We start from the raw sequence: 23,630 nt of genomic DNA, 5'->3' as shown, positions 1-23,630 counted from the left end.
GAGTGAGTGTGAGTATTTGAGCCACTGCCTTCAGGACAGAGCCAAGGCAATGGTCCGTAGGTACGCCATGTTGGTGAGCGCCCGTAACCAGGGGCCAGTGCTCCGGGTGGCGTCCTCGAAGGGCCGGGATCTATGTGAACACGTGATTTGAGGCCTGCCATCCGGGGCTGGATGGGGGCAGGATCCATGTGTACACGTGATAGATGTGGCCCGCCATCCGCTCACAGACATGCGTCCAGAATAAGGTTGCCAACCCCTGCATTAGCTAATTGACTGCAACTTTTCTAAAGAAAACCCTGGCTTTCACAGACATTCCCTTTGTTTTAACTATTCTCTCCACCCCACCCCTTCTCCCCTGCTTTTCCGCAACTTAAAACTAACTCGATTTTTTCATACCCAAATCTGACAATTGGTGTTTGACCCAAATCATTAATCTGTTTCTTTTCACACATACTGCCTGACCTGCTGAAAACATTTCCAGTTTTCTCATTTAGTTACAAATTTGCAGACTGCAGTTTATTGCTTTTCAATTTTTGATGACATTGCATTCTTGGTGAACCTTCTGGATGCAGGCCTGTTGCATTTGCCACCCTTTCTTCAATGTGTACATTATAACTAAGAATCTTGTAATCTCGTAGACACAAAATGTCGGAGTAACTCAGTGGGTCTGGCAACATCTTTGGAGAAAGGAAATAGGTGACGTTTTGGGTCGGAAACCTTCTTCAGACGCAAAACGTCACCAATTCCTTTTCTGCATAGATGCTGCCTGACCTGCTGAGTTACTACAGCATTTTGTGTCTATCTTCAGTATAAACCAGCATCTGCAGTTCATTCCTACACATCGTACAAATCTTGCTGGTTGGATCACTTCTTACCCTTGGCAGAGTTCCCAAGTGATGTCCCATCCATGAAACGGCCAAGCCTGTGAGATTAACTGGCTACCCACCCGGAACATCACAAGAACGTCAAACCATTGCTCCCATTTTGTCTTCCTAACATTTCATATAGTCATCAATCTGTGTGAAGTGCCTTGAGAGTATAAAAAGCATTATGTTAAATTGAGGTGTTTCTTGAATGTGAAGTCCTGACCTTGCGCCAAAATGATCTGAACTTGTTCTCCTTGGAGGACTAATCCCTGCTATGCTTGCCCTGGAGGTTGAATTTTACATTAGAGTTCAATTTATACTATGTGTATATAGCATTGATGTAAAATATAAATTGTCACGGGTTTAAGTGCAAAAACCACAGCTCTTAATGGAGATACAAGAAATTTCAGATGCTGGAAGCTTGTGCAAAAAAACAAACAGCTGTAGAAACTCAGCAGGTCAGGCAGCATCTGTGAAGGGAGTAGGCAGCCGACATTACGGGTCAAGACACTTTTGGCTCCTTTTCACCTCCATAATTTGTCACTTTCTCCCATGTGCCTATCACCCCTCCCTCGCATGAATCCACCTATCTCTTACCCGGCTTTGCCCCACTCCCATCTCTCTTTTCGAGCTTTCTCCTCGCTATTCCAAAAGAAGTCCCGATCGGAAACATTATCTGTCCATTTCCTCCACAATACAATAATACTTTATTAGCCAAGTACATTTTGCAACATACGAGGAATTTCATTTACCAAGTCATTCATACAAATAAAAAGCAATGGAACACACAAAATGCATTTTAACATAAACATCCGCCACAGTGACTGCTCCACATTCCTCACTGTGATGGAAGGCAAAAAAAACCTCATTCTCTTTGCTTCATTGTTCTCCCGCATTCGGGGGCCTTGAGCACTCCGTTGACGGGACGATCTTGACTCCTGTAGCCGGCGGCGTTTGGGCCCTCCGCGCTGGGGCAATCAGCGCCTGCATCGGGGGATGTCAGCTCCCCCGTGCCGGCGAGGGCTGGTCAAACCTCTGCATCGTTGGAGCATCCCGACTCGGCCTCTCCCGAGACTGCGAGCTCTCGATGATAAAGTCCGCAGGTCGCGGTTGGAGCGATCCCGGGCACGATGCTGCCTGACCTGCACAGTTCCTTCAGAACTTTGTTTAGTGTCACTATCCTTCATGTTGCGTTTACTTTCATCATCTAACATCAGCTGTGAGGAGGCAATCAGCAAATACTGCAGTGGTGTAGCTAGTCGCACATTATTGCAGAGAAGCAAAAAGCAAAAATGCTGGATGAATAGTGGGTCAAGCAGATACTGGCTCAATGGGTCAGGCAGCATCTAATTCACCCATTGAGTTCTTCCAAAGGTTTGTTTTTTGCTCAAGATTCTAGCTTCTGTAGTCTCTCGTCCATTATCACAGAGGAGTCTGTTATTCCAGTTTGTGTTACTTTAACTATGATCTTTATTGCAAGTGAGTCTACTCCATTGTCACAATAACAGGTCCAGGGTTATATTGACTACCTAAAGGAATTGTTGAGATAGAAAATAATTGCAGGGCTCCAATTGCTACCACGTAGATGTCCTTGCGTCCTGAAATATCTGTGCCAAGTTTTTATACCTCCCTCAATGTCTTATCTGATCATTGAAGATGGACACAAAATGCTGGAGTAACTCAGCGGGACAGGCAGCAACTCTGGGGAGAAGGAATGAGTGACGTTTTAGGGTCAAGACCCATCTGAAGAAACATCACCCATAAACCAGCACTTGCAACTCCTTCCTACACATCTTTTCTGATCGTTAACTGATTCAGCCATGCAGACAAGGAATCTGAACCATATTATCGAATCCATTCTGACTTGACTGTGACAGCAACAGCATTGTGTTGCCGGCTATTGCTCTGTTCTTAGGCATGTTAAAAATTGCCAGGGTGCCCCATCATAGCTCCCACTTTCATGGCACCAGTATGGATGTAAGGATAGATATAAAGTGCGTTTGGATGTTGTGATATGGTCCCAATTAGATTGCAGACACTTTGTACCTCTTTATTCTATGTCTCATTCCAATCCATATCCTGGAAGTCAAAGAACAATGATGTTGGCACAGCTGTTGCCCTACCTCCTGAGCCAAATAGCTGGTACACCCTGTGTTTCGTCATGGTATTGCTTTATTTGGCCAGATCGGAGATTGGATAGAGACTGACACTGTTGCAAACAACTTCATCCATTGTTATAACATCTGTTCCTGCTGTACAAGGCACAAGCATATTTTGAAAACAAATATTGGTGTTTTAGATTCATATCCCTCAAGTAGAGAAAGCAGAGTTGCAGTCTAAATCCATCCTCACTCGCAATCTATCTATCTTCTCTTCTATATTACTAAAAGTCTGTTCTTGACCGGTTTTGGCCATCTGTGCTGCGATTTCCGAGAGAACGCCGCCACCTACGGCCGTCATTTTTGGCCACCTTGCTCAGAGCCCCCCTCCGACGTATGTGTGCCGAGGACTTTTCCCGTCGATTAAAAATGACAGAGATATTAATGTTTTTACAAAATTCCCCCTTCTCTCTGCTGCCCCCGCTGGCGGCAGAGGGGAGGGACTATAAAACCAGGAAGTGGTGTGCCTCACTCACTCTTCAAGATGGAGGAAGGCAGAGGGTCACGTTTCTCTGAGCTGTGAATAACACGGAACACATGTCTACTCAAATGTAAGTGCCCTTAGTGGTTCTAAAATGCTTGCAGAATGTGTCTATTGGTTCTAAAGCTTGCAAAAAAAGTGTCTATTGGTTCTAAAGCTTGCAAAAAATGTCTATTGGTTCTAAAGCTTGCAAGAAGTGTCTCTATTGGTTCTAAAGCTTGCAAAAAATGTCTATTGGTTCTAAAGCTTGCAAAAAAAGTGTCTATTGGTTCTAAAGCTTGCAAGAAGTGTCTCTATTGGTTCTAAAGCTTGCAAAAAATGTCTATTGGTTCTAAAGCTTGCAAAAAAAAGTGTCTATTGATTCTAAAGCTTGCAAAAAAGTGTCTATTGGTTCTAAAGCTTGCAAAAAAATGTCTATTACTTCTAAAATGGTTCATACTAGCGCTCCAGAAAGTGCCCCCCCCCCCCCCCCCCCCCCCCCCGGTTGGCTTGGTTTGGGTGTGTCTTGAAATTGAAAGGCACTTCTTACTGCAAATGTTGGCATGAAGTTGAAAGGCACTACTTACTGCAAATGGTGGCTTGGGAGTTTTGGCTTGAAGTTGAAAGGCACTATTACTGCAAATGGTGGCTTGATTGCTTTGGCTTGAAGTTGAAAGGCACTACTTACTGCAAATGGTGGCTTGGGTGTGGCTTGAAGTTGAAAGACACCACTTACTGCAAATGATGGCTTGGGTGTGGCTTGAAGTTGAAAGACACCACTTACTGCAAATGGTGGCTTGGGTGCTTTGGCATTTAGTTGAAGGGCACTTCTTACTGCAAATTGTAGCTTGGGTGCTTTGGCATTAAGTTGAAAGGCACTGCAAATGGTGGCATGAAGTTGAAAGGCACTACTTACTGCAAATGGTGGCTTGGATGCAATGGCTTGAAGTTAAAAGGCATTACTTACTGCAAATGATGGCTTGGATGCATTGGCTTGAAGTTAAAAGGCATTACTTACTGCAAATTGTGGCTTGGGTGCATTGGCTTGAAGTTGAAAGGCACCACTTATTGCAAATGGTGGCATGAAGTTGAAATGCACTACTTACTGCAAATGGTGGCGTGGGTGCATTGGCTTGAAGTTGAAAGGCACTACTGTAAATGCACTTACTTCCTGTTTGCACTGTATATTGATTTTAGATAAAACGCTACCACTTACGGCTGTGATTTTTGACCATCTTTCTCAGTCCCTCTCCGCTGAGCAGGTGCAGAGAATTCTTCCCATCAATGAAAAATATAAGTGTTATTAGTTAAAAAAAAAAAGTTGAGAATCTCTCTCCTGTCAATCACTCCATGAAAGCCACACCTTTTCCGGTGGGGGGGGGGGGGGTTATAAAACCGGGAAATGTGGGTGTGGCTCAGTCTCTGCAAGATGGAGGAGGGAGAGGTAACGACTCGCTGTCTTTAGTGGCTTTGCACCCTGCTTCAAATGGTATGAAACTGCACTTAAATTTGGTGGCCTTATACCCTGCTTGAAATAGAATTTCAAGGATTAGCCGTGAGTCAACTACCAGCCCACCAGCCGTGAGTGAGTGTGCCAGCACAACAGGCTTGATTGACTGAGACGCCAGCCCAAGAATCCATTTGGCGCACAATTTGCATACTAGCCCTCTGGAAACCAGTCTCTTCAGCCCATAACACCCATACTAGCGCTCCAGAAAGCCCCCCCCCCTCTGGTGGAGAGGTGGAATATTGCGTTGGATGACCAGCCCTCCTGTGTGATGCTGGGACCCAACGGGTCCCACTTAGTCTAGTTACTCTTTATAAATTATCTAAGAATAAGGATCAAACTGTTGAAGTGAAGAACAGTCATTATAATGGGGGACTAAGTTGATATTTAAACTCAGTCTCTTTCCCATTGCAGTGTGAAACTGTACCAGTGCTTTGTTTTTGCAGGTCAGACCTTGCTACTGTTCAGCCGCTGGTACCATGGCATTGGAAAAACTTATCCATGATTCGTTGACAAAGTTTGTTCACTCGTACATCCCTGATGCTGATCTCAGGTGAATAAATAAAAGCACTGAAGAAGCTTCCATTTGTGATGACCCTATTGTAACTCTAGCAAAACACAGAGTTCTGGAAGAATTCAGCGAGTCAGGAAGTAACTGGGAAAGGAATGGACGGGCGACAGACTGATGAAGAGTCCCGATCCGAAACCGCTTTTCCATTCGCTCCCCGGATGCTGCCTGAGCCGCTGAGTTCATCCAGCACTTTGTGTTTTGCTCAAGATTCCAGCACCTGCAGTCTCTTGTGTCTCCACTCTTCTAACTACAGATTCCAGAGTATTTGCAGACACTTAAGTACTTTTGAAAATATTTTTTTTGTTGGAAACTTAGCATCCAATGAACACTAGGCAAAGCCTCAGAAACAGCCAAGAAATAATGACTGGATGTTGAAAGGTTAATCAGGAGGTGGGGGTGGGGGGGGGGGGGGGGGGGGGGGGCAGGGCCGGATTTAGATGAAGTGAGGCCCTAAGCTATTCCACTTGTGAGGCCCCTCCCAATCCCCTATGTAAGGCCCCTCCCAGTCCCCTATGTAAGGCCCCTCCCAATCAGCCTATGAAGCTATAGGTAAATTCGGCCCTGCCGAGGCCCCCCTAGATCTCGAGACCCTAAGCTTAAGCTTGTCATTGACAGGACAACGGGGGTCATTGACAGGACAACGGAGAGAATTCTCTGCTGTTTATAGGAACTTATGCATCCAGTTTAGTATTTTAATTTCCCAACTGATAGATAGCATTATTAGATCCTTGTACTTTATGTCATATTTCCTGTCATAAGTTTCAAGATATTTAAGCTAGAGGTGTAACACAACAATTAATTATTTGGTTAAATAAAGGCCTGCCAATACAGTAGACTTAAATTAATGAAAAATTTGGAATTGCATAGGATGCAGAATATTTGGATTTTGCCTTTTATTACATTGGAGCAATATGGCCATTATTTTTTTGCTTCTACAGTGTTATTGATGAGGTCATCCTTTCGTACATCACGGGTGTGCTGGAGGAGCTTGGATCGCCAGACTCATCAGAAGAGAATTTTGACGTGGAAATGTTTGTCGAAATGATGGAGGCCTACATCCCAGGCGTTGCAAAAATAAGCAGGTTAGGAATTTTTTGTCATCATAATTGGTCTCTAGATCCCTGAAGTTTTTGTAGTAGAACTTAGGGACAAAGGTGACCGACTGTTGTGATTAACATTTAAATTAAGAGAAATAAGGTCACTATTATTTTCTTAAAGTGATTTTTTTTTTAAATGGTGACTAATCTCTTAAAGACACAACCTCCACAGATCATTGAAGAGTGATTAAAAATAGCATCAATGGTGGATTGAAGTACAAGAAGCAGGCATTAATGAACTTTGTCTGCTGTGCCTTAGTGGGTTGTATGTTTGCCCATAAGCCACACTGCTGGAGGTTTAATCAATAGTGTTTTATTGTCATATGTCCCAGATAGAATAATGAAATTCTTACTTGTTTAAGTCCCATTTCAGTGCACTATTCCAGGAATGCTGCACATTCAGAGGTTCCACCTTTTTGATAAGATGTATCTTCCTCTGGATGTAAAATAAATCTGAATCGTTTTGAAGAAAGAGAAGTCGTTCCTGAACTTCTGACTAACATTTAGCCTTCCATCCATACTGGCTGGGAAGGGATTGGGAGCACCCTGAATTTGTGCAAGCCAATTTATATTTGGAACAAATGAGAGAAAATCATGTCCATTCTATATCTGGCAGACATAATTTATTATTAATCTGTGTGTTATAACTAATCATGGATAAGGAAAGGCTCAGAGCAAAGTGAGACAAATGTAGGCAAGCGGGATCAGCTTAAATAGATATTTTGGTCAGCATGGGCAAGTTGGGCCGAAGGGCCTATTTCCGTGCTGTTTAATTCTGAATCTATGTATTTATGCTGCATCTACAAAATTGCTGAATGGTCAAGAAAGTCGGGTAATACTGTGCATGACTCTAAAGGTATGCAGAGTGCTATGTAGGATTATCTATTACAAAAGCAAATAGAGTATTAGTACTGGGTTGTACTATGGGAAGATACAATCTAAAACAAAGGATTCTGCTGTCCTTATGTAAAATATAGGTGCGGTCTATTCATCCAAAGTATTGGGCCTGAAATTAGATCACATGATTGTGAACTACTGTGTATGATCACAGCATACAATCTCTTAAACAATGTTAAGTGTACAAAATGGTAAGGAATAGTTAAGGATTTGTAATAACTATTCAATATACTTCGGTAGGCATCTTGTAGAAGCAGGGCAGTGAGTGCTGTGCATTTATAATGTTGGGGAGTTTTTGTGATTGCCTTATTCTTGTCTTACACTATTCGATATAAATCAATAGAATTAAAGTCAGTTTTAGATCTCTCGTTGAGGCTGGTGACTTGTTACCTCACCAGGAGAGGAGAAGAGTTGACTGCTTGTACACATCTGAATGCTGGTTGTCCAGTAGAGTTAAGTAGTGCCTGAGAATCAGTCACTCATGCAGTGATCAAATCTGGAACCTTGTAAGGTCTGTGGAGTTTGTCCATTTGTGAGATAAATTTGAGAATTTAAAAAAAAGGCTTTCAAAAGTATCCATGTTAATGACATCAGATTAAAATGCAGCTTTTTAATTTTTTTCAGCATCACTATTTATGAGATGATGTTTGATTTGGCCGCACAGCTGATCGAAGCCCGTAACAAAGGTAAGTCACAGGAACTGTGAGTGGGCCAATTGTAGAAAACAGAATGAACTGTTCAATGGTTCCTCCATCAGGTGTACCAAGGAACAGTGACATTTCTTTTGCATACAGATCCGTAAGATTATTGCCATACATAAGTAGAATAAGTATATAACATATAGAAATAGCCCACTGAGTCTATATGCCAGAGTTGCCAGGTTTAGCCACCATTTCACAGTCCCAACTGCAGCTGGCCATAAAGGACTGTTGTAGCTGTCTCCCTCATCTAGTCGTCCCCTGATCCGTCATCCCTCTCCTCACCTGACCACCTTCCACCTTCGTGCCCCATGGTCGCCTCCCGCAATGACCTGGAGGGCGCAGAAGGCAAGACCCCCTTCTTACTGGCCCTTTGATCCGTGTCCTCTACCGTCGCCAATTCCCACCACCCTCCTCTCCACTTCCTGGGCTTTGGGGGGGAAAGATGGGCCAAGCTTAGCCCCGAACACCAGAGAGGAGGTCCATGCTAGTAGGTCTTGAGTTTGCTCTTTATCGATGCCAAATTGAACCATCTAGACTCTTAATAGTTTTGTGTGTTGCAAATATCATTGGTGTCTGTTTCTCTTTCTCTTCTCCACTTATGATGGTGTTTCTGTTTGTTGTTCAATGACTCTGCAGGGGAAGAGTCTCTATCTGCCATATGCAGTGGGTAGTAAGTGAGAGAGAAGTATGCTCTTGTAAATGTCACTGTTCCATGTGCAGGGGTGTAAACGCCAACACTAATTCATCAACGCTGTATGTTTACTTGAGGCTATCCATCATGTTTATGGCCTCTTTTATTACTTGTATGCATTCCTATGGAAGTAATAATATGGTGACATTTCAAATAAATGCATGGCCTGTAATGACTGGAATGACATGAATGTCTAGGAAGCAAACCGTGGGAGGATTGAATAGACTGCATTTCGGGCTCCCATCAATTTTTCTGACAATTTTATACATTTCTGGGCGACAAATTCAGAACCTTTCAAAATATCAAATTTTACATTAAAATATACAGTGCCCTCCATAGTGTTTGAGACAAAGACCCATCATTTATTTATTTCCCTCTGTACTCCACAATTTGAGATTTGTAATGGAAAAAATCTCATGTGGTTAAAGTGCACATTGTCAAATTTTAATAAAGGCCATTTTTATACATTTTTGTTTCATGTAAAAATTGCAGCAGTGTTTATCCATAGTCCCCCCATTTCAGGGCACCATAATGTTTGGGACACAGCAATGTCATGTAAGTGAAAGTAGTCATGTTTAGTATTTTGTTGCATATCCTTTGCATGCGATGACTGCTTGAAGTCTGTGATTTATGGACATGACCAGTTGCTGGGTGTCTTCTCTGGAGATGCTCTGCCAGGCCTGTATTGCAGCCACCTTTTGCTGATGCTTGTTTTGGGGGCTAGTCCCTTTCAGTTTTCTCTTCAGCATATAAAAGGCATGCTCAATTGGGTTCAGATCGGGTGATTGACTTGGGCACTCAAGAATTGACCATTTTTTAGCTTTGAGAAACTCCTTTGTTGCTTTAGCAGTATGTTTGGGATCATTGTCTTGCTGTAGAATGAACTGCTGGCCAATGAGTTTTGAGGCATTTGTCCAAACATTATGGTCCCCTGAAATGGGGGGGACTATGTATAAACACAGCTGTAATTTCTACATGGTGAAACCAAAGTGTATAAAAATCTGATAATGCGCACTTTAAGCACATGTGATTTTTTTTTTCCTATTACAAATCTCGAATTGTGGAGTACAGAGGCAAATAAATAAACGATTACTGCAGGCTTAAACTCTGCAGTAATTTGTATGTTTAAAAAAAAAAGTAGCAATTGAATTTGAGATTTTTGTACATAATTTACCATTAAGTGTTTATACACGGTGTTAATCATATTTCAGATCCTGAACCTTCAAAGAAACAACAGCAATAACTTAGAACATCTTTTTATTTAATTTCTGAGATGCCAACAATTCAGTCTTCAGAATTGAGGGAGATTTCTCTCCACTGCTTTGAGGCTTCAGAGATGACCAAAGAGTCTTATGCAGGATTTGTAGATTCTGCTACAGTTGGGACAATTGGAGCTCCATAGAACAGGTTGATATGGGTGGTTTTGAATAATGGATGCTCTTTCCACTGTTTGTTTTTGACTTCCATAAACTTCCATTGGAGAGATTTGAAGAACTTGCTGTGTTGCCATGTTTCATCAGTTTTTGGTTAGAGGTTTCCTTGTATTGGGGAGGTGTTTTATTTTGAAAGGGGCTTTAAAGACCTTTTTCAAGCATTCGGGTGGTAGTTATTGCAGTTTACAGGTGGTAATTATTGCGCCTTTTGGAAAGTGTTTGGCCAATTAAGGGCGGAACACTGGCGCCGCTGGTAAAGCTGCTTCCTCACAACACCAGAGACCCTGGTTCAATCCTGACCTTGGGGGCTGACTGTATGGAGTTTGCTCATTCTCCCTGTGACATATGGATTTGTCCCACATGCTGTGGTTTTCTTCCACATCTCAGAGATGTGCAGGTTTGTAGGTTAATTGGCCTCTGTAAACTGCCCCTAGCATGTAGGGTGGATGAGAAAATGGGATAAGATAGAAATAGTGTGAACATGGATGGTGTGGACGCAATGTAAGAGCCTGTTTCCATGCTGGATCTCTATACTAAATGGCTGGTGCATTATATAGATCAAACAAACTGCAGTCTGTAAACTGCAAACTGTGCTGGGATTGAAATCTTAGAGTGGTAGATTGGGTGGCAATCAACAAAGGTTCTTTGTTCTAGGTTGTACAGAGTATCTTCTGTCGGAGTTGCACATTTAGGCAGTGGCAGATTATTCTGTCACATTCCTGTCACATTCCTGTTCATGGTGCAAAGGCTGTGAGGAATTAGAGGATGGGTCACTCCTTGCAGAATGTCCAACTTCTGGCTGCTCATGTCGCAATAGAATTTACATGGTTGGTCCCACTGAGTTTCTGATCCCAGCATGTTGTTGATGGTGATCTTGCCATTTGGAATTGAGTTGAACGTCTGCAGGAAATGCTTAAACTTTCTCTTGTTGGAGATTGTCACAGTCTGGTACATGTGTTGTGTTAATGTTACACATATCAGTCCATATGTTTTTAATTGTCCATGTCTTGCTGCATACGTGACTATTTTCTTCCTTGTTATCTAGGAGATGTGATTAGAACGGCAGACTCCACAGTCACAATCCAGTAATCCTCCTCCTGATATGAAGTGCAGAGGGTTGTTAATGAATGAGATGATTTTCCTTGGACACTCTTTAAGGAACTGCTATAACTTTAGTGGCACAGTGACATAGCTAGTGAACCTGTTACCATATAAATTCAGAGATCCAACGTTGACATAGAAACATAGAAACATAGAAACATAGAAAATAGGTGCAGGAGTAGGCCATTCGGCCCTTCGAGTCTGCACCGCCATTCAATATGATCATGGCTGATCATCCAACTCAGTATCCTGTACCTGCCTTCTCTCCATACCCCCTGATCCCTTTAGCCACAAGGGCCACATCTAACTCCCTCTTAAATATAGCCAATGAACTGGCCTCAACTACCTTCTGTGGCAGAGAATTCCACAGATTCAACACTCTCTGTGTAAAAAATGATTTTCTCATCTCGGTCCTAAAATACTTCCCTCTTATCCTTAAACTATGACCCCTTGTTCTGGACTTCCCCAACATTGGGAATAATCTTCCTGCATCTAGCCTGTCCAACCCCTTAAGAATTTTGTACGTTTCTATAAGATCACCCCTCAATCTTCTAAATTCTAGCGAGTACAAGCCGAGTCTATCCAGTCTTTCTTCATATGAAAGTCCGGACATCCCACGAACAGTCTGGTGAACCTTCTCTGTACTCCCTCTATGGCAAGAATGCCTTTCCTCAGATTTGGAGACCAAAACTGTACACAATACTCCAGGTGTGGTCTCACCAATACCCTGTACAACTGCAGTAGAACCTCCCTGCTCCTATACTCAAATCCTTTTGCTATGAATGCTAACATACCATTCGCTTTCTTCACTGCCTGCTGCACCTGCATGCCTACTTTCAATGACTGGTGTACCATGACACCCAGGTCTCGTTGCATCTCCCCTTTTCCTAATCGGCCACCATTTAGATAATAGTCTACTTACTATTGGGTGCTCATACTACTACTTCCTATTGACCTTGGATGCTGTCTGTGTGGAGTCAGCCTGTGTTCCTTGAGATTGCATGGTTTTACTCCAGGTGCTCTGATTTCCTCCCACATCCCAAAGATGTTTGCATTGGTAGGTTAATTAATGTAAATTGCCCCTTGTATGCAGGTGAATGTTAGAATGTGAAGCGTGATGCGTGAAGCGTGGTAGGAATCAAAATGAGGATGCAGCAGTAAGTGATGTTAGTTCTGACTTTGCACATGCAAGGGAAAGTCAAATCCCCCTCTGGACCGGTGACTGGATGGTCTAACCTATTCCACCTTTTTTTGTACTTACACAGAAAATGTTCCTCCTCCTGCCGGCTTCCAAGACACTGTATGTTCTTTGAAGAAACAATCGAGCGATTGGGAACAGAGGTCGTCGATGGAGTTGGAAAGCAATTTGGTGACAGGAGTAGGAGCCACGGCAAAGGTTCAGTATTCTACAGATTATAATGGGTTTGGGTGGTTTTGACCAAAGCCTTGATTCCCATGCTGGGGGCTTCAAATACTGAGGAAATGAAAGCAAAAGTTCAAAGGCGACTGTAGCAGGTTAAGGAGACCACTAAAGTAAATAATGTGGGAATCAAATCTGTAGTAGGGTGCGTACATTTTGTGCTGTGTGGATGCAACGGAGGAAGCCTTAAAGTGCCCCCATGTAGAACATTTGTGGACATAAGACTAGGAGAGGTTTAGCCAGAAGGAAGCTGAGCTACACCTGGTAGATACTTACCATGGAGTTAGTTTACAAGTTGTGGAAAATAATTGATTGGTTGAGGTAAAAAGTGACCATTGGTAAGTCTACAATGACCTGAAGCTGCTCTCAATGACGAACCTTCCATTATGATCTTGGGAATGTGGATTATTGCTCACAATTTCACAACGTTTGCAATTCATCAGATAATCTATCGGCTCATGCCTGAATGCAGCAAGACCTAGACAAAATTCAGTCATGGACTGATGTGGTGAGCAATTTGTTATGGGCCTCATGCCAACGAGAGAGAGAGAGAGCCTTGGCCACCTTCCCTCTACGTTCAATGACATGAACAGACCTCGGTTCCAACTGTTTGCTGGATTGATTGCGCCTCTAAAATTCAAAGCTGAGCTTTAACAAGACTAAGCAGGAAGGGACACCCGTCCATGCTCTAAATCTAGAACAGTACAGCACAAGGACAGGCTCTTTGTCCGACAATGTTCGTGACAAACATGATGACAAGACCAATTCTTATCTGCCTGCACATTATCCATGGGCCTCCATTCTCAGCATATCCATATGCCAATCTAAAGGTTGCCCCTATTTTATCTTAAATGCCACCATCGCATCATAAACATTTGAGTGCCTTTGCCAGCGGGGCACTTTGTTACAGTAGTTGCTTCACTTCCAAATCACCCAGACACGGAAATATAGCATTGTTCCTTCATCATTGCTGGGTGAAAAACCTGGATCTTCTCATCCTTTACTAGAGAACTGCAATGGTTCCAGAAGGCAACTCTCCACCACTTAAGTGATAAAGACAGAGATTGCTGGAAACATGCAGCAGGTCAGGCAGCATCTGTGGACAGAGAAACATTCACCATTTTAAGACCAGGAGCCTGTGATGTAGGGAATGGACTTGAATCATGAACATTGCAGGAGCTGACTTCCAATGAAGATTGCATCCCATAAATGAAAAAACTAAAGACATTAAACTGGATGGGGTTGAATTCCTCATTAGTGTTAGAATTTGGGGAATAAAATCCAGTGCATCTGATCCAGATAGCTAGGAATTTAGGAGATCCCAGATTCAATTGCATATTGTAACAAACAAATTAACGAGGATTCTTCCAGATAAACTTGCTGATCAGCGGTCCAGAATAGGCAATCTAGTCTTTTTGTCCTCTTTTACTAAGGCTTTAATAGATCTAGGTGGAAGAGGAAAGTATTTTAAAGAAAAAGGTACATTTTTAGAAGCACTGCAATATTTCTTTTGTGAGTGGGAAACAGAAATTAGTTTGTAGGTACAACGTGTCAGGCAGCAACTCTACCGCTGTGGCACCCTCTGCACCACTGTGCACACTGTATTGCAATGGATTAATCCGTATAACGTTAATTTTACTGTACAATAGCTCCACCTGTTGACAGAATGATGTTGCAGGAAAAAGCGCAGGTTGCATTTATATTAGTGCAGTGAAGTGCCCTTGGCTGCTTGGTCGGACATTCAAACATTTGATTGACTAATCGACGCCACGAGTTGTTGAGACATTTGATGAAATGCTTGAACAAAGATACAGCTACTCATGAGTAAGGGCATTGAGAATTTGAAGTTGGGACGTTGAATTGCAGACGTACAAGAAATTGGTGAGGGTGCACTTGGAGAATTGTGTCCACCTACCTATAGGAAAAATGTGGTCAAGCAGAAAAGTGCAAAAAAGATTTCCAAGGATGTTACCAGGATTCCAGAGACTAAGATGTAGGAAGAGGCTGGGCAGACTGGGAATTTATTCCTTGGAGCGCGGATATCCTGAGCTTTTTCTTTTGTTTATTATGCTGTTCACAGAGTACTATGTTTATATATTCTGTTGTGCTGCTGCAAGTAAGAATTTCATTGTTCCATTTGGGAACATGGCAATCAAACACTTTTGCCCCTTGATTGAGGAGTGATCTTATGGAGTTGTATAAAACTATGAGGGGAGTGGATAGGGTAAATGCACAGAGTCTTTTACTCGGGATTGGGGAATCAACAACTGGAGAGCATAGGTTTAAGGTGAGAGGGAAAAGATTTAATAGGAACCTGAGGGTCAACTTGTTCACAGAGGGTGGTGGGTTTATGGAGACGTGGCTAAGGCAGGTGCATTAACGACATTTAAAATAAGTTGGACAAGTGCATGGGAGACTATATGAGACGAGTTTAGATGCGGCATCATCTTCTACATCACTAGTTGGACTAAAGGGCCGGTTTCCATGTTGTATGATTCTATGACTCCTGAGAAAGAAAAAATGGATTTGGGAAATTGTTATACCTGATGTTGGAACCTTTGCAACTTGAGACACGGGCATCATAAAAAATTGATGGTGGTGTCAGAGAGGCCATTCAGCCCATTATGTAGTGGAATTCCTAAGTTGCACTTCCTCGTCGATATAGAAACATCCATTGGTTAAATCTCTGATCATTCCACCCTTTAGTTTGTAATATTTCTCCTTGTTCCATCTGCCAAAATATATTACTTCAGCTTCAACTCAGACAGGCGGACAGCATCTGTGGAGGGAATGGACAGGTGATGTTTACACATCTTTGCTGTTTACTTGAATTGTTTCACCTAAGTTACAGAGAAAGGTTGAACAAGATAGGTCTTTATTCTTTGGAGCGCAGTAGGGGAGACTTGATAGAGGTCTTTAAAATTATGAGAGGGATAGACAGAGTTGACGTGGATACACTTTTTCCATTGAGAGTCGGGAAGATTCAAACAAGAGGACATGATTTGAGAATTAAGTTACAAAAGTTTAGAGGCAACATGAGGGGGAACTTCTTTACTCAGAGAGTGGTAGCTGTGTGGAATGAGCTTCCAGTGGAAGTGGTGAAGGCAGGTTCGTTTTTATCATTTAAAAATAAATTGGATAGGTATATGGACGGGAAAGGAATGGAAGGTTATGGTCTGAGTGCAGGTAGATGGGACTAAGTGAGAGTAAGTGTTCGGCACGGACTAGAAAGGCCGAGATGGCCTGTTTCCGTGCTGTAATTGTTATATGTTAAATGTTATATATGTTATATTTCTGCACATAAGATATAGAAAGCATTGAAATAGTAACTGAAAAAATGTACACAAATTCATTGTGGAAATTTTTTTTTGTAAGATTGTACAATCAGTTTTTGTACAGAAATGTCCTTCAACTAAATATGAAAACAATCAAAACCATTCCCTTGTGCCTGCCCCAAAATATATTTGTTGGATTCCAATTTAATGCCTTTCTGAGCTGGAATCCTTTGGAAGCCTTTTATTTCATGTCCATTTCAAGAGGGACATGGCTGTTGGATGCCATATGATAGGTGTAGCTTCCGAGAATGCAGCAGTTCTTGGTGCTTCAATGTGTTGAAACAAGGAACTGCAGTTGCTGGTTTTTAAAAATAGTAAATATAAACTGTTGGAGTAACTCAGCGGGTCAGGCAGCTTCCCAAGCGAACCTGGATGGGGGATGTTTGAGGTTGGGACTCTGCTTCAGACTGATTGAATTAATTATGTGTTTAGTTACTGCAGTGAGATTGACATTAAACCTTCTAACTTTCTTAAGGTCTTAAGATGCCCTAGATCTTGGAGTTGTACAGATAAGGAAACGACGGTTAGCCGTTGCAGCACGCCCTTGTCTCAAAATCTGTTTTGTAGGTATGAATGATCTTTTGAGGAATGTCTTAACTGACATGCTGTTTTTGAGCTCCTAATTGGGACCCTTCCTCCATATCTGACATTCATGTCCATAATGTTTTTAGGAAGGCTGCGATAAAAAGGAAGATGGGGTCCAGTTGCTTCTTGAGATGTTTCCATCCTGCAGCGTATCCACCATGCAGCATGTTCTCTCCATGGCTAAAGGCAACCTGCATTACGCTGTGCAGCTCATAATGGAAGGGGCAGTGGAGGAGCCTGACACAGCATCTTCAGAGGTGAGTCCAGTGTATGAACAGGCGACATTGGTAATAACTTATCTTTTGTGTGCATGATAAGAACCCTCCCGATGATCACTTCTGACCATAGCTGACCTGCAGTGCAGTACTCAAAAAGCTGTATCCTGTTGAAGATGTCTTGGATTTCAAAAATAGTCTTAAAGGTGCTAGTGTTTAAAATGACAAAATTCCGGGGCTCTTGTCGATACTTGACCTTCAGGTGACATGTAAAATACATCTTTCTATGAACCTTGCTGGCTTTAAACTGATCCAAGTGGTTGCTCCTGCTTGATGCACACAACAATATGTGTCTATCTTCAGTTTAAACCAGCATCTGCAGTTCCTTCCAACACCAGCAATATATAATGTTCTGCATAGATAACCATCCCGAGTGGTGCAAATCCCCCTGTGTCACTCAATAAGCAGCTGATAGGGAGCTTCTTGGAACTTCTTGATGACGGCAACAGTTCACTCTGAGCCTGTCTAAAAGTAACAATGTATACATAAAATCTATATGGAGTAGTGGATATATCATGTTTGGTCCCAATGTGCAGCAGGTTCCATGATGCATTATTAGTGTGAAACCCTTCTTCTCTTTATTTCAGGAAATCGAGCCAAAAACAGATAAGAAGATCAAAGCCAGCATCTTGGAAAAGTAAGCATTGTCCATTGAAAGCTTGCGTTATATTGTTGGAACAAAGACAGGAGAAAAAAAGTAAATACTAGAAGCTGATCTGATGTCGGGATTCTGCCACTGCTCAGAATGATTAGAGAGTGGAGCTTGCAACCATAGGAGTTAATTTAAGTAGCTGAAGTAAGATCTATTTGTGTATAATGGGTGCCATAGAATCTCTGTAATAATAATGTATGGTTGCTACGGTAAATGTTCCTTCAGTATTGACCTCTGAGATCTCATTGCATCATGTGAGACCACATTTGCAATGAACCGGGAGTTAAATGGGAAGATGTATTAAATCGGTCCTAAATTTCAAATGTTTCTATTGAATGGAGGGGGTAACTTTTAAATCTCTCCCTGCACGGGTCTCCGTTGTCGTTGGGGCTGCAACGAGGAGCGGCCTCCAACAGGAAGACCGGGGGCTCTGGTGCCGACTACTCACCTCACCGTCGTGGAGCTGGCCGAGTCCGGAGCAGGTGGAGCTGTGGTGGACGCTGCCGCGGCCCGACCTCCGGAGATTCGGTGGCTACAACTGCGGGTTTGGCGGACAGTGACACCGGGAGCCCGCGGGTCCTTGGAGGGAGACCGCTTTTCAGGGCTCCCGCAACGGCGACTTCTCCCGCCCGAGTTGCGGGGTTGAAGAGCTCCTGGAGCGGGGCCTTACACCATCGCCCCGCGCGGCTTGGAATGGCTGCGGGTCTCTGCGAGCGCCCGCCGGGGGCTCTAACACCAAGAACCCGGTGCGCGACCTTGCATCACCCGGCGTGGCTTTAATGGCCGCGGGACAATCGCCATCGCCCACCGGGGGCTTTGACTTTGACTCTGACATCGGGGGGGGAGAGTGCAGTGGAGAGATAAGTTTTTTTGGCCTTCCATCACAGCAATGTGATGGATGTTTATGTAAATTATGTTGTGTCTTGGGTCTATTTGTTTGTAATGTATGGCTGCAGAAACGACATTTCGTTTGGACCTCAAGGGGTCCAAATGACAATAAATTGAATTGTATTGTATTGTATTGTATTGTCTTTTGTGAGAATTAGATTCCTTTATTAGATTCCTTTATTGTCATTCAGACCTTTCGGTCTGAACGAAATTATGTTGCCTGCAGTCATACACAGAACCAATAAAAACAAAACATACAATAAACACAAATTAAACATCCACCACAGTGAGTTCACCAAGCACATCCTCGCTGTGATGGAGGCAAAGTCTTAGTCTCCGTCTCTTCCCTCCTTGTTCTCCCTCTGCGCTGAGGCGATCGATCCAGGCCGGAGATGCCGCCCTCCAGTCCAGCGGACCTCCGTGGTGATGTCACCGCCGCTGAATGCCGGAACGCCGTCTCCGCTCCGAGACGGCCCGCCACAGCATCAGCTCCGGGCAGCCGCCCCAGCTCCAGGCCGCTGCGCCAGCTCCGGGTCCCGCAGTCTCAGCTCCGAGCCCCGCTGCATCAGCTCCGGGTCCCGCAGTCTCCGCTCCGAGCCCCGCTGCATCAGCTCCAGGCCGCCGCCGAAAGCCAGAACGCCGCACCAGCAAGTCGGGCCACCGCTGCCTCAGCCCCGAAGACGGCCAGCCTCTCGTTGGTGAGTCCTGGCTGGCTCTGCCTCCGGAGCCTCGGGGTCAGTCGCAGGCTGGAGGCCGCCAGCTCCGCCATTAGGCCTCAGCGCAGACGGAGGCAGAGAAGTGGGATACGACACGAAAAAGTCGCATTCCCCCGAAGGAAGAGACAGAGAACATGTCCCCCCCCCTAACACAACCCAACAAACTAAAACTTAACCAAAACAAGACAAAAAAAACAACAGAAAAAAGTAAAGACAGACGGACTGCAGGCGAGCCGCAGCTGTTAACAGCGCCGCCACTTCCGGAAATTCTGTACGTTTGTGAAAATTCTGATATTCATCCTGCTAAAAATGAGCATTTTGAATGTTCTTTCAGATATATGATGGTGGATGACGAGGAGGATGTCAAAACTCACAAGCCTATCACACCTAAAGCAGTAAGATGTTACGTGGAATCAGACCAAATTCATGAACATTTTCCGACACCTTTTGACAAACGGAAGGATCGTGAAATAACAATTTACTAGTCACAGATTATGCACAAAAACTGTACAACGTAGTGGATAATAACCTGGGGAAAAGTGTTTCTCATTATAGTTGGACTTCGACTGCACTAACTAGTGGAATGGACCAAGGCCAAGCCCTCACTTGACTAATATGAATTTTCTATTTTCCACTCGAAACAGTTGATTTTCAGTGAGTATGGTATTTTGTGTCATTTTGGTTTAAACTTGTGCCTATTTGAAGTAATCTAATATCTTAACAAGAAATCTTCATCTCAACATTGAGGTAAAGATTTCACCTCCTGCATGCCCCTTGTGTTCATTCCACTAGTTACTGCAAGCTTGGTCCAGCCATAATGAGAAACATCTTTTTCCATGAATTATCTGCAGTTGAACAGCTTTTTTATATCCTGCGACCAGTAAACCAGTTATTTCACAATCCTCCTGTCGTTCTTTCAGATCCAAATTTTATCCATCTTGGGAATTTAAATCTTTACTCCTTTATTCCATTTTCATAACACTTGGAGACCAACAGTGATGACTGTGATGACACAGCCCATTGATGAGCTGAATGACTTCCTTGGCTGGAAATCTGGAGCAAACATGATCCACTTGGTCCCCAATCAAACAAACCTCATCACTACCCCATTTAGTCTACCTATCGTTGGCTCAGTCATAACTAGTCAGCTATTGCAACTTCATCTGCATACATTTTTCATGGGCTGTTATTGGTAGAACATTGAATTTGAGTGAGAACATTGATACAGTGCGGAAACAGGCCCTTCAGCCCACCAGGTCCACGCCGACCAGCGATCCCCGCATTTTAACACCATCCTACACACACTAGGGACATTTAAAAAAAACATTTACCAAACCAATTTACCTACATACCCGTACGTCTTTGGAATGTGAGAGGAAAGCGAAGATCTCGGAGAAAACCCACGTGGTCACGGGGTGAACATACAGACTCCGAGCAGATAGCACCCGTAGTTGGGATCGAACCCGGGTCTCCGGCGCTGCAAGTGCTGTAAGGCAGCAACTCTACCGCTGCGCCACCGTACCGTAAATGATAGTGGGCATTCGCCATAAGAATGATCTATAATTTAATATACTTGTGTTGTCTGTTTCTTAATAGGCTCCCAAAAAGATGATTCGATACATAGACAACCAGGTAGTGAGCACAAAGGGTGAACGCTATACCGAAGTGAAGAAAACTGAAAATGATGAGATGAAGAAAACTTACATCAATCTAAAACCAGCCAGAAAATATAAATTTCACTGAGATATTGGTTGAATATTTCTTGATCATTTGTTATTATAGTACGTCAATGTTGATTTTTATCTCCACTTCCATTGAGTTGAGCACACTCTAAAATAATTCCGACCTTTCCTTCATTAACTCGTTAATGGTTAGGTGGAAGTCGGAGGCAGGAAGAAGTATTATATGCTGCTTTCCTGCAGCACATGAAACAAATTCGAACATCAGTTCCCATCAAATCCCAGAGATGTTTTCTCCCCATTTATTGCACTATTGTGCAGCACTGAGCTGCTGTTCTTTGGATTCTGCTTCTGGTATCAATCGCTACATGGCAACATGATTATACCACTAAATACATCACTGTGCCGAAGATTCATTGTCTAAATAAAGTGTTTATTTAAATTTAATTCAACAACTTTAATATCTGTCAAGGTTAAAAAGGTAAAACCTTTTACTTCTGAGCTTGAAATGTGAGTGAGAATATTTAAAATATTTTGTGGTCTTGTGACCACAAACTGAACCGGCCCTGTCTAAACATTAACAGGGACTAGTGCTTCACAGTATCCTTGCAGGGACGATACTGTGCTCGTATTGCATGCCAGATGAGGGAAGTTCCAATATGCTTCTGTGACCAGTTGTACATCTTAAAGGGACCCAGCAGTTTTTTTATAGAGGACATCAAATCTCGTCCCTTCTGTGTGAACTCATCGATTATGCTTAGTTACGTGAAGCTGAACTTATCTGCTAATATTTTTCTTCAATATAATTGGTACACATTTTTAAAATTATTTTATATTGCTTGGTCTAAAATCAGGTTTTTGTTAATAGACATATTTATCAGTGAAATAATGTGATAATACCTCAGTAGTCTCACAAATGTTGTCCTAAATAGATGGACTGATTAAAAATGGCTAACATATCTTCAGATCTGTTCCTCTAAAGCTTGTTCATAAACGCATGGTAGTTTTACAGCATTTTACAAATTAACGTTTAATCACATTGTCGGTTAATGTGGTGACATTTTAAGTGCAGATTCCCAAATCTCAGGATGGAAGCATTCTCTTTTAAAGTAAATCTCCTGTGTGTCGTACTGAATCATTGTATCTGCCTGCAAAATGTAGCAAAATATAAATTACACCTGTCATTGTATTTGTTTAAGGTACACAAAATTGCTGGAGGAACTCAGCGGGTGCAGCAGCATCTATGGAGCGAAGGAAATAGGCATATGACAGTGTACTTTGATGCTACAATCTTTAAATGTAGTGATGCTTTTAAACAATAAATTGCTTTTTTACTTCTCAATTAGTGATGAGTACTACTGCCAGAAATGTGTAAAGCTATTCAGTGTGGGCATTTTCCACTTCCAAAGAGTGATTCATAAATATACAATTCAAAATAAACATGTTGAACTGGGAGACATTCAGCTATTATGGCCAAAATGGGAACCATGATAATCGGAAAGATGGTTCTACTCAGAGATTGACGATATGTTCACAAAATCAAATCACTGCTTCATTTACCCAACACCCATGGATTTGAATAAAGGGCTAAATACATGGAGCACAAACAACGCATTGACGAAGGGAAAACTGTTCTGTTGGGAAAAGCTCCCTTTAACCAAACTCTTCCTGATGTATGTGCAAATTTCAGTTTAGGCCGTTAAGGACGGGTATGTTTTATAACCTGCAGACAGTGACTATCGTTAAAATTGGAATTTAATGAAAGAAATCAGACATTTTGTTTCATAGGCAAATCACATCAGCAATATTAAAACTTGGTCATAAAATGCAATTGGGGGAATGGGATAATTTTGATTGGTGTAATTAGATTTGATCGTTAATTTATATTGTAGGTTACCTGGAAAAAAAAGAATTAAACATAATTTTGCATGGTCATCTGGTCTGGATTGAGAAAATAGGTTAAATGGTTGGGAAATGGATGGAGAATTGTAAACATTTAGTTTTCATTTCCCAATTGTACATCCTATTCAGAAATTAAAACTATAGGATCCATTTATCTAAATTGATACATTTATATTACAATAGGAGACTTGGACAACATCTTAGCAACATTGCCAGAAGCTGAGGAAATGTTAGCTGATTAGAAATATGTATTAGGCAGAACTGACATTGTTTTCATGTAGAAACAGGGAACTGCAGTTGCTGGTTTACACCAAAGGACACACATTTCTTGAATTTTTAAGACTGAGGAATGGTCCTGACTCAAAACATCACCTATCCGTGTTCTCCAGAGATGGGCACAAACTGCTGGAGTAACTCAGTGGGTCAGGCACCATCTTTGCAGAAAAGGGATGGGTAACGTTTCAGGTCAGGACCCTGCTTCAGACTGAAAGGGGCATACTCCAGAGATGCTGCTTGACCCACTGAGCTACTCCAGCACTTTATGTCCTTCTGACATAGTTTCCGATTTGGACAGTTTTTTGAGGATGACTAACAGTTGTGAGAATTTACCAGCCTCCTGAAGCTTCTGATTTGGAGGGATTTTTTTGGGGGGTTGGGGGGTGGTCAATCAACCTTCTTATAACTCCAGTCTTTAT

At 42.6% G+C, this 23,630-nt stretch overlaps 1 protein-coding gene across 4 annotated transcripts in view; it reads left to right on the top strand.

Annotated features, from left to right (window-relative positions):
* The window catches only part of cuedc2 (CUE domain containing 2), a 30,840-nt gene extending 8,462 nt beyond the window's left edge, over window positions 1-22,378 (top strand). For 3 of the 4 annotated variants that reach the window (XM_033012434.1, XM_033012432.1, XM_033012433.1), the window contains 9 exons: window positions 5,439-5,545; window positions 6,502-6,645; window positions 8,182-8,243; window positions 12,749-12,879; window positions 16,910-17,080; window positions 17,686-17,735; window positions 19,689-19,749; window positions 20,951-22,232; window positions 22,295-22,378. In XM_033012434.1, the coding sequence (XP_032868325.1) occupies window positions 5,472-5,545; window positions 6,502-6,645; window positions 8,182-8,243; window positions 12,749-12,879; window positions 16,910-17,080; window positions 17,686-17,735; window positions 19,689-19,749; window positions 20,951-21,097 (840 nt within the window). In that variant the 5' untranslated portion in view covers window positions 5,439-5,471 and the 3' untranslated portion in view covers window positions 21,098-22,232; window positions 22,295-22,378. Of the gene's footprint in view, window positions 1-5,438; window positions 5,546-6,501; window positions 6,646-8,181; window positions 8,244-12,748; window positions 12,880-16,909; window positions 17,081-17,683; window positions 17,736-19,688; window positions 19,750-20,950; window positions 22,233-22,294 lie in introns of all 4 variants that reach the window. The other variant, XM_033012436.1, reaches the window with a different exon arrangement.
* Window positions 22,379-23,630: the final 1,252 nt, after the last annotated feature.

Source organism: Amblyraja radiata, chromosome 37, assembly GCF_010909765.2.
Source record: "Amblyraja radiata isolate CabotCenter1 chromosome 37, sAmbRad1.1.pri, whole genome shotgun sequence".
Taxonomy (NCBI): domain Eukaryota; kingdom Metazoa; phylum Chordata; class Chondrichthyes; order Rajiformes; family Rajidae; genus Amblyraja; species Amblyraja radiata.
The sequence above is the reverse complement of the archived record's forward strand: the minus strand, read 5'-3'. Positions and strand labels throughout refer to the sequence as shown.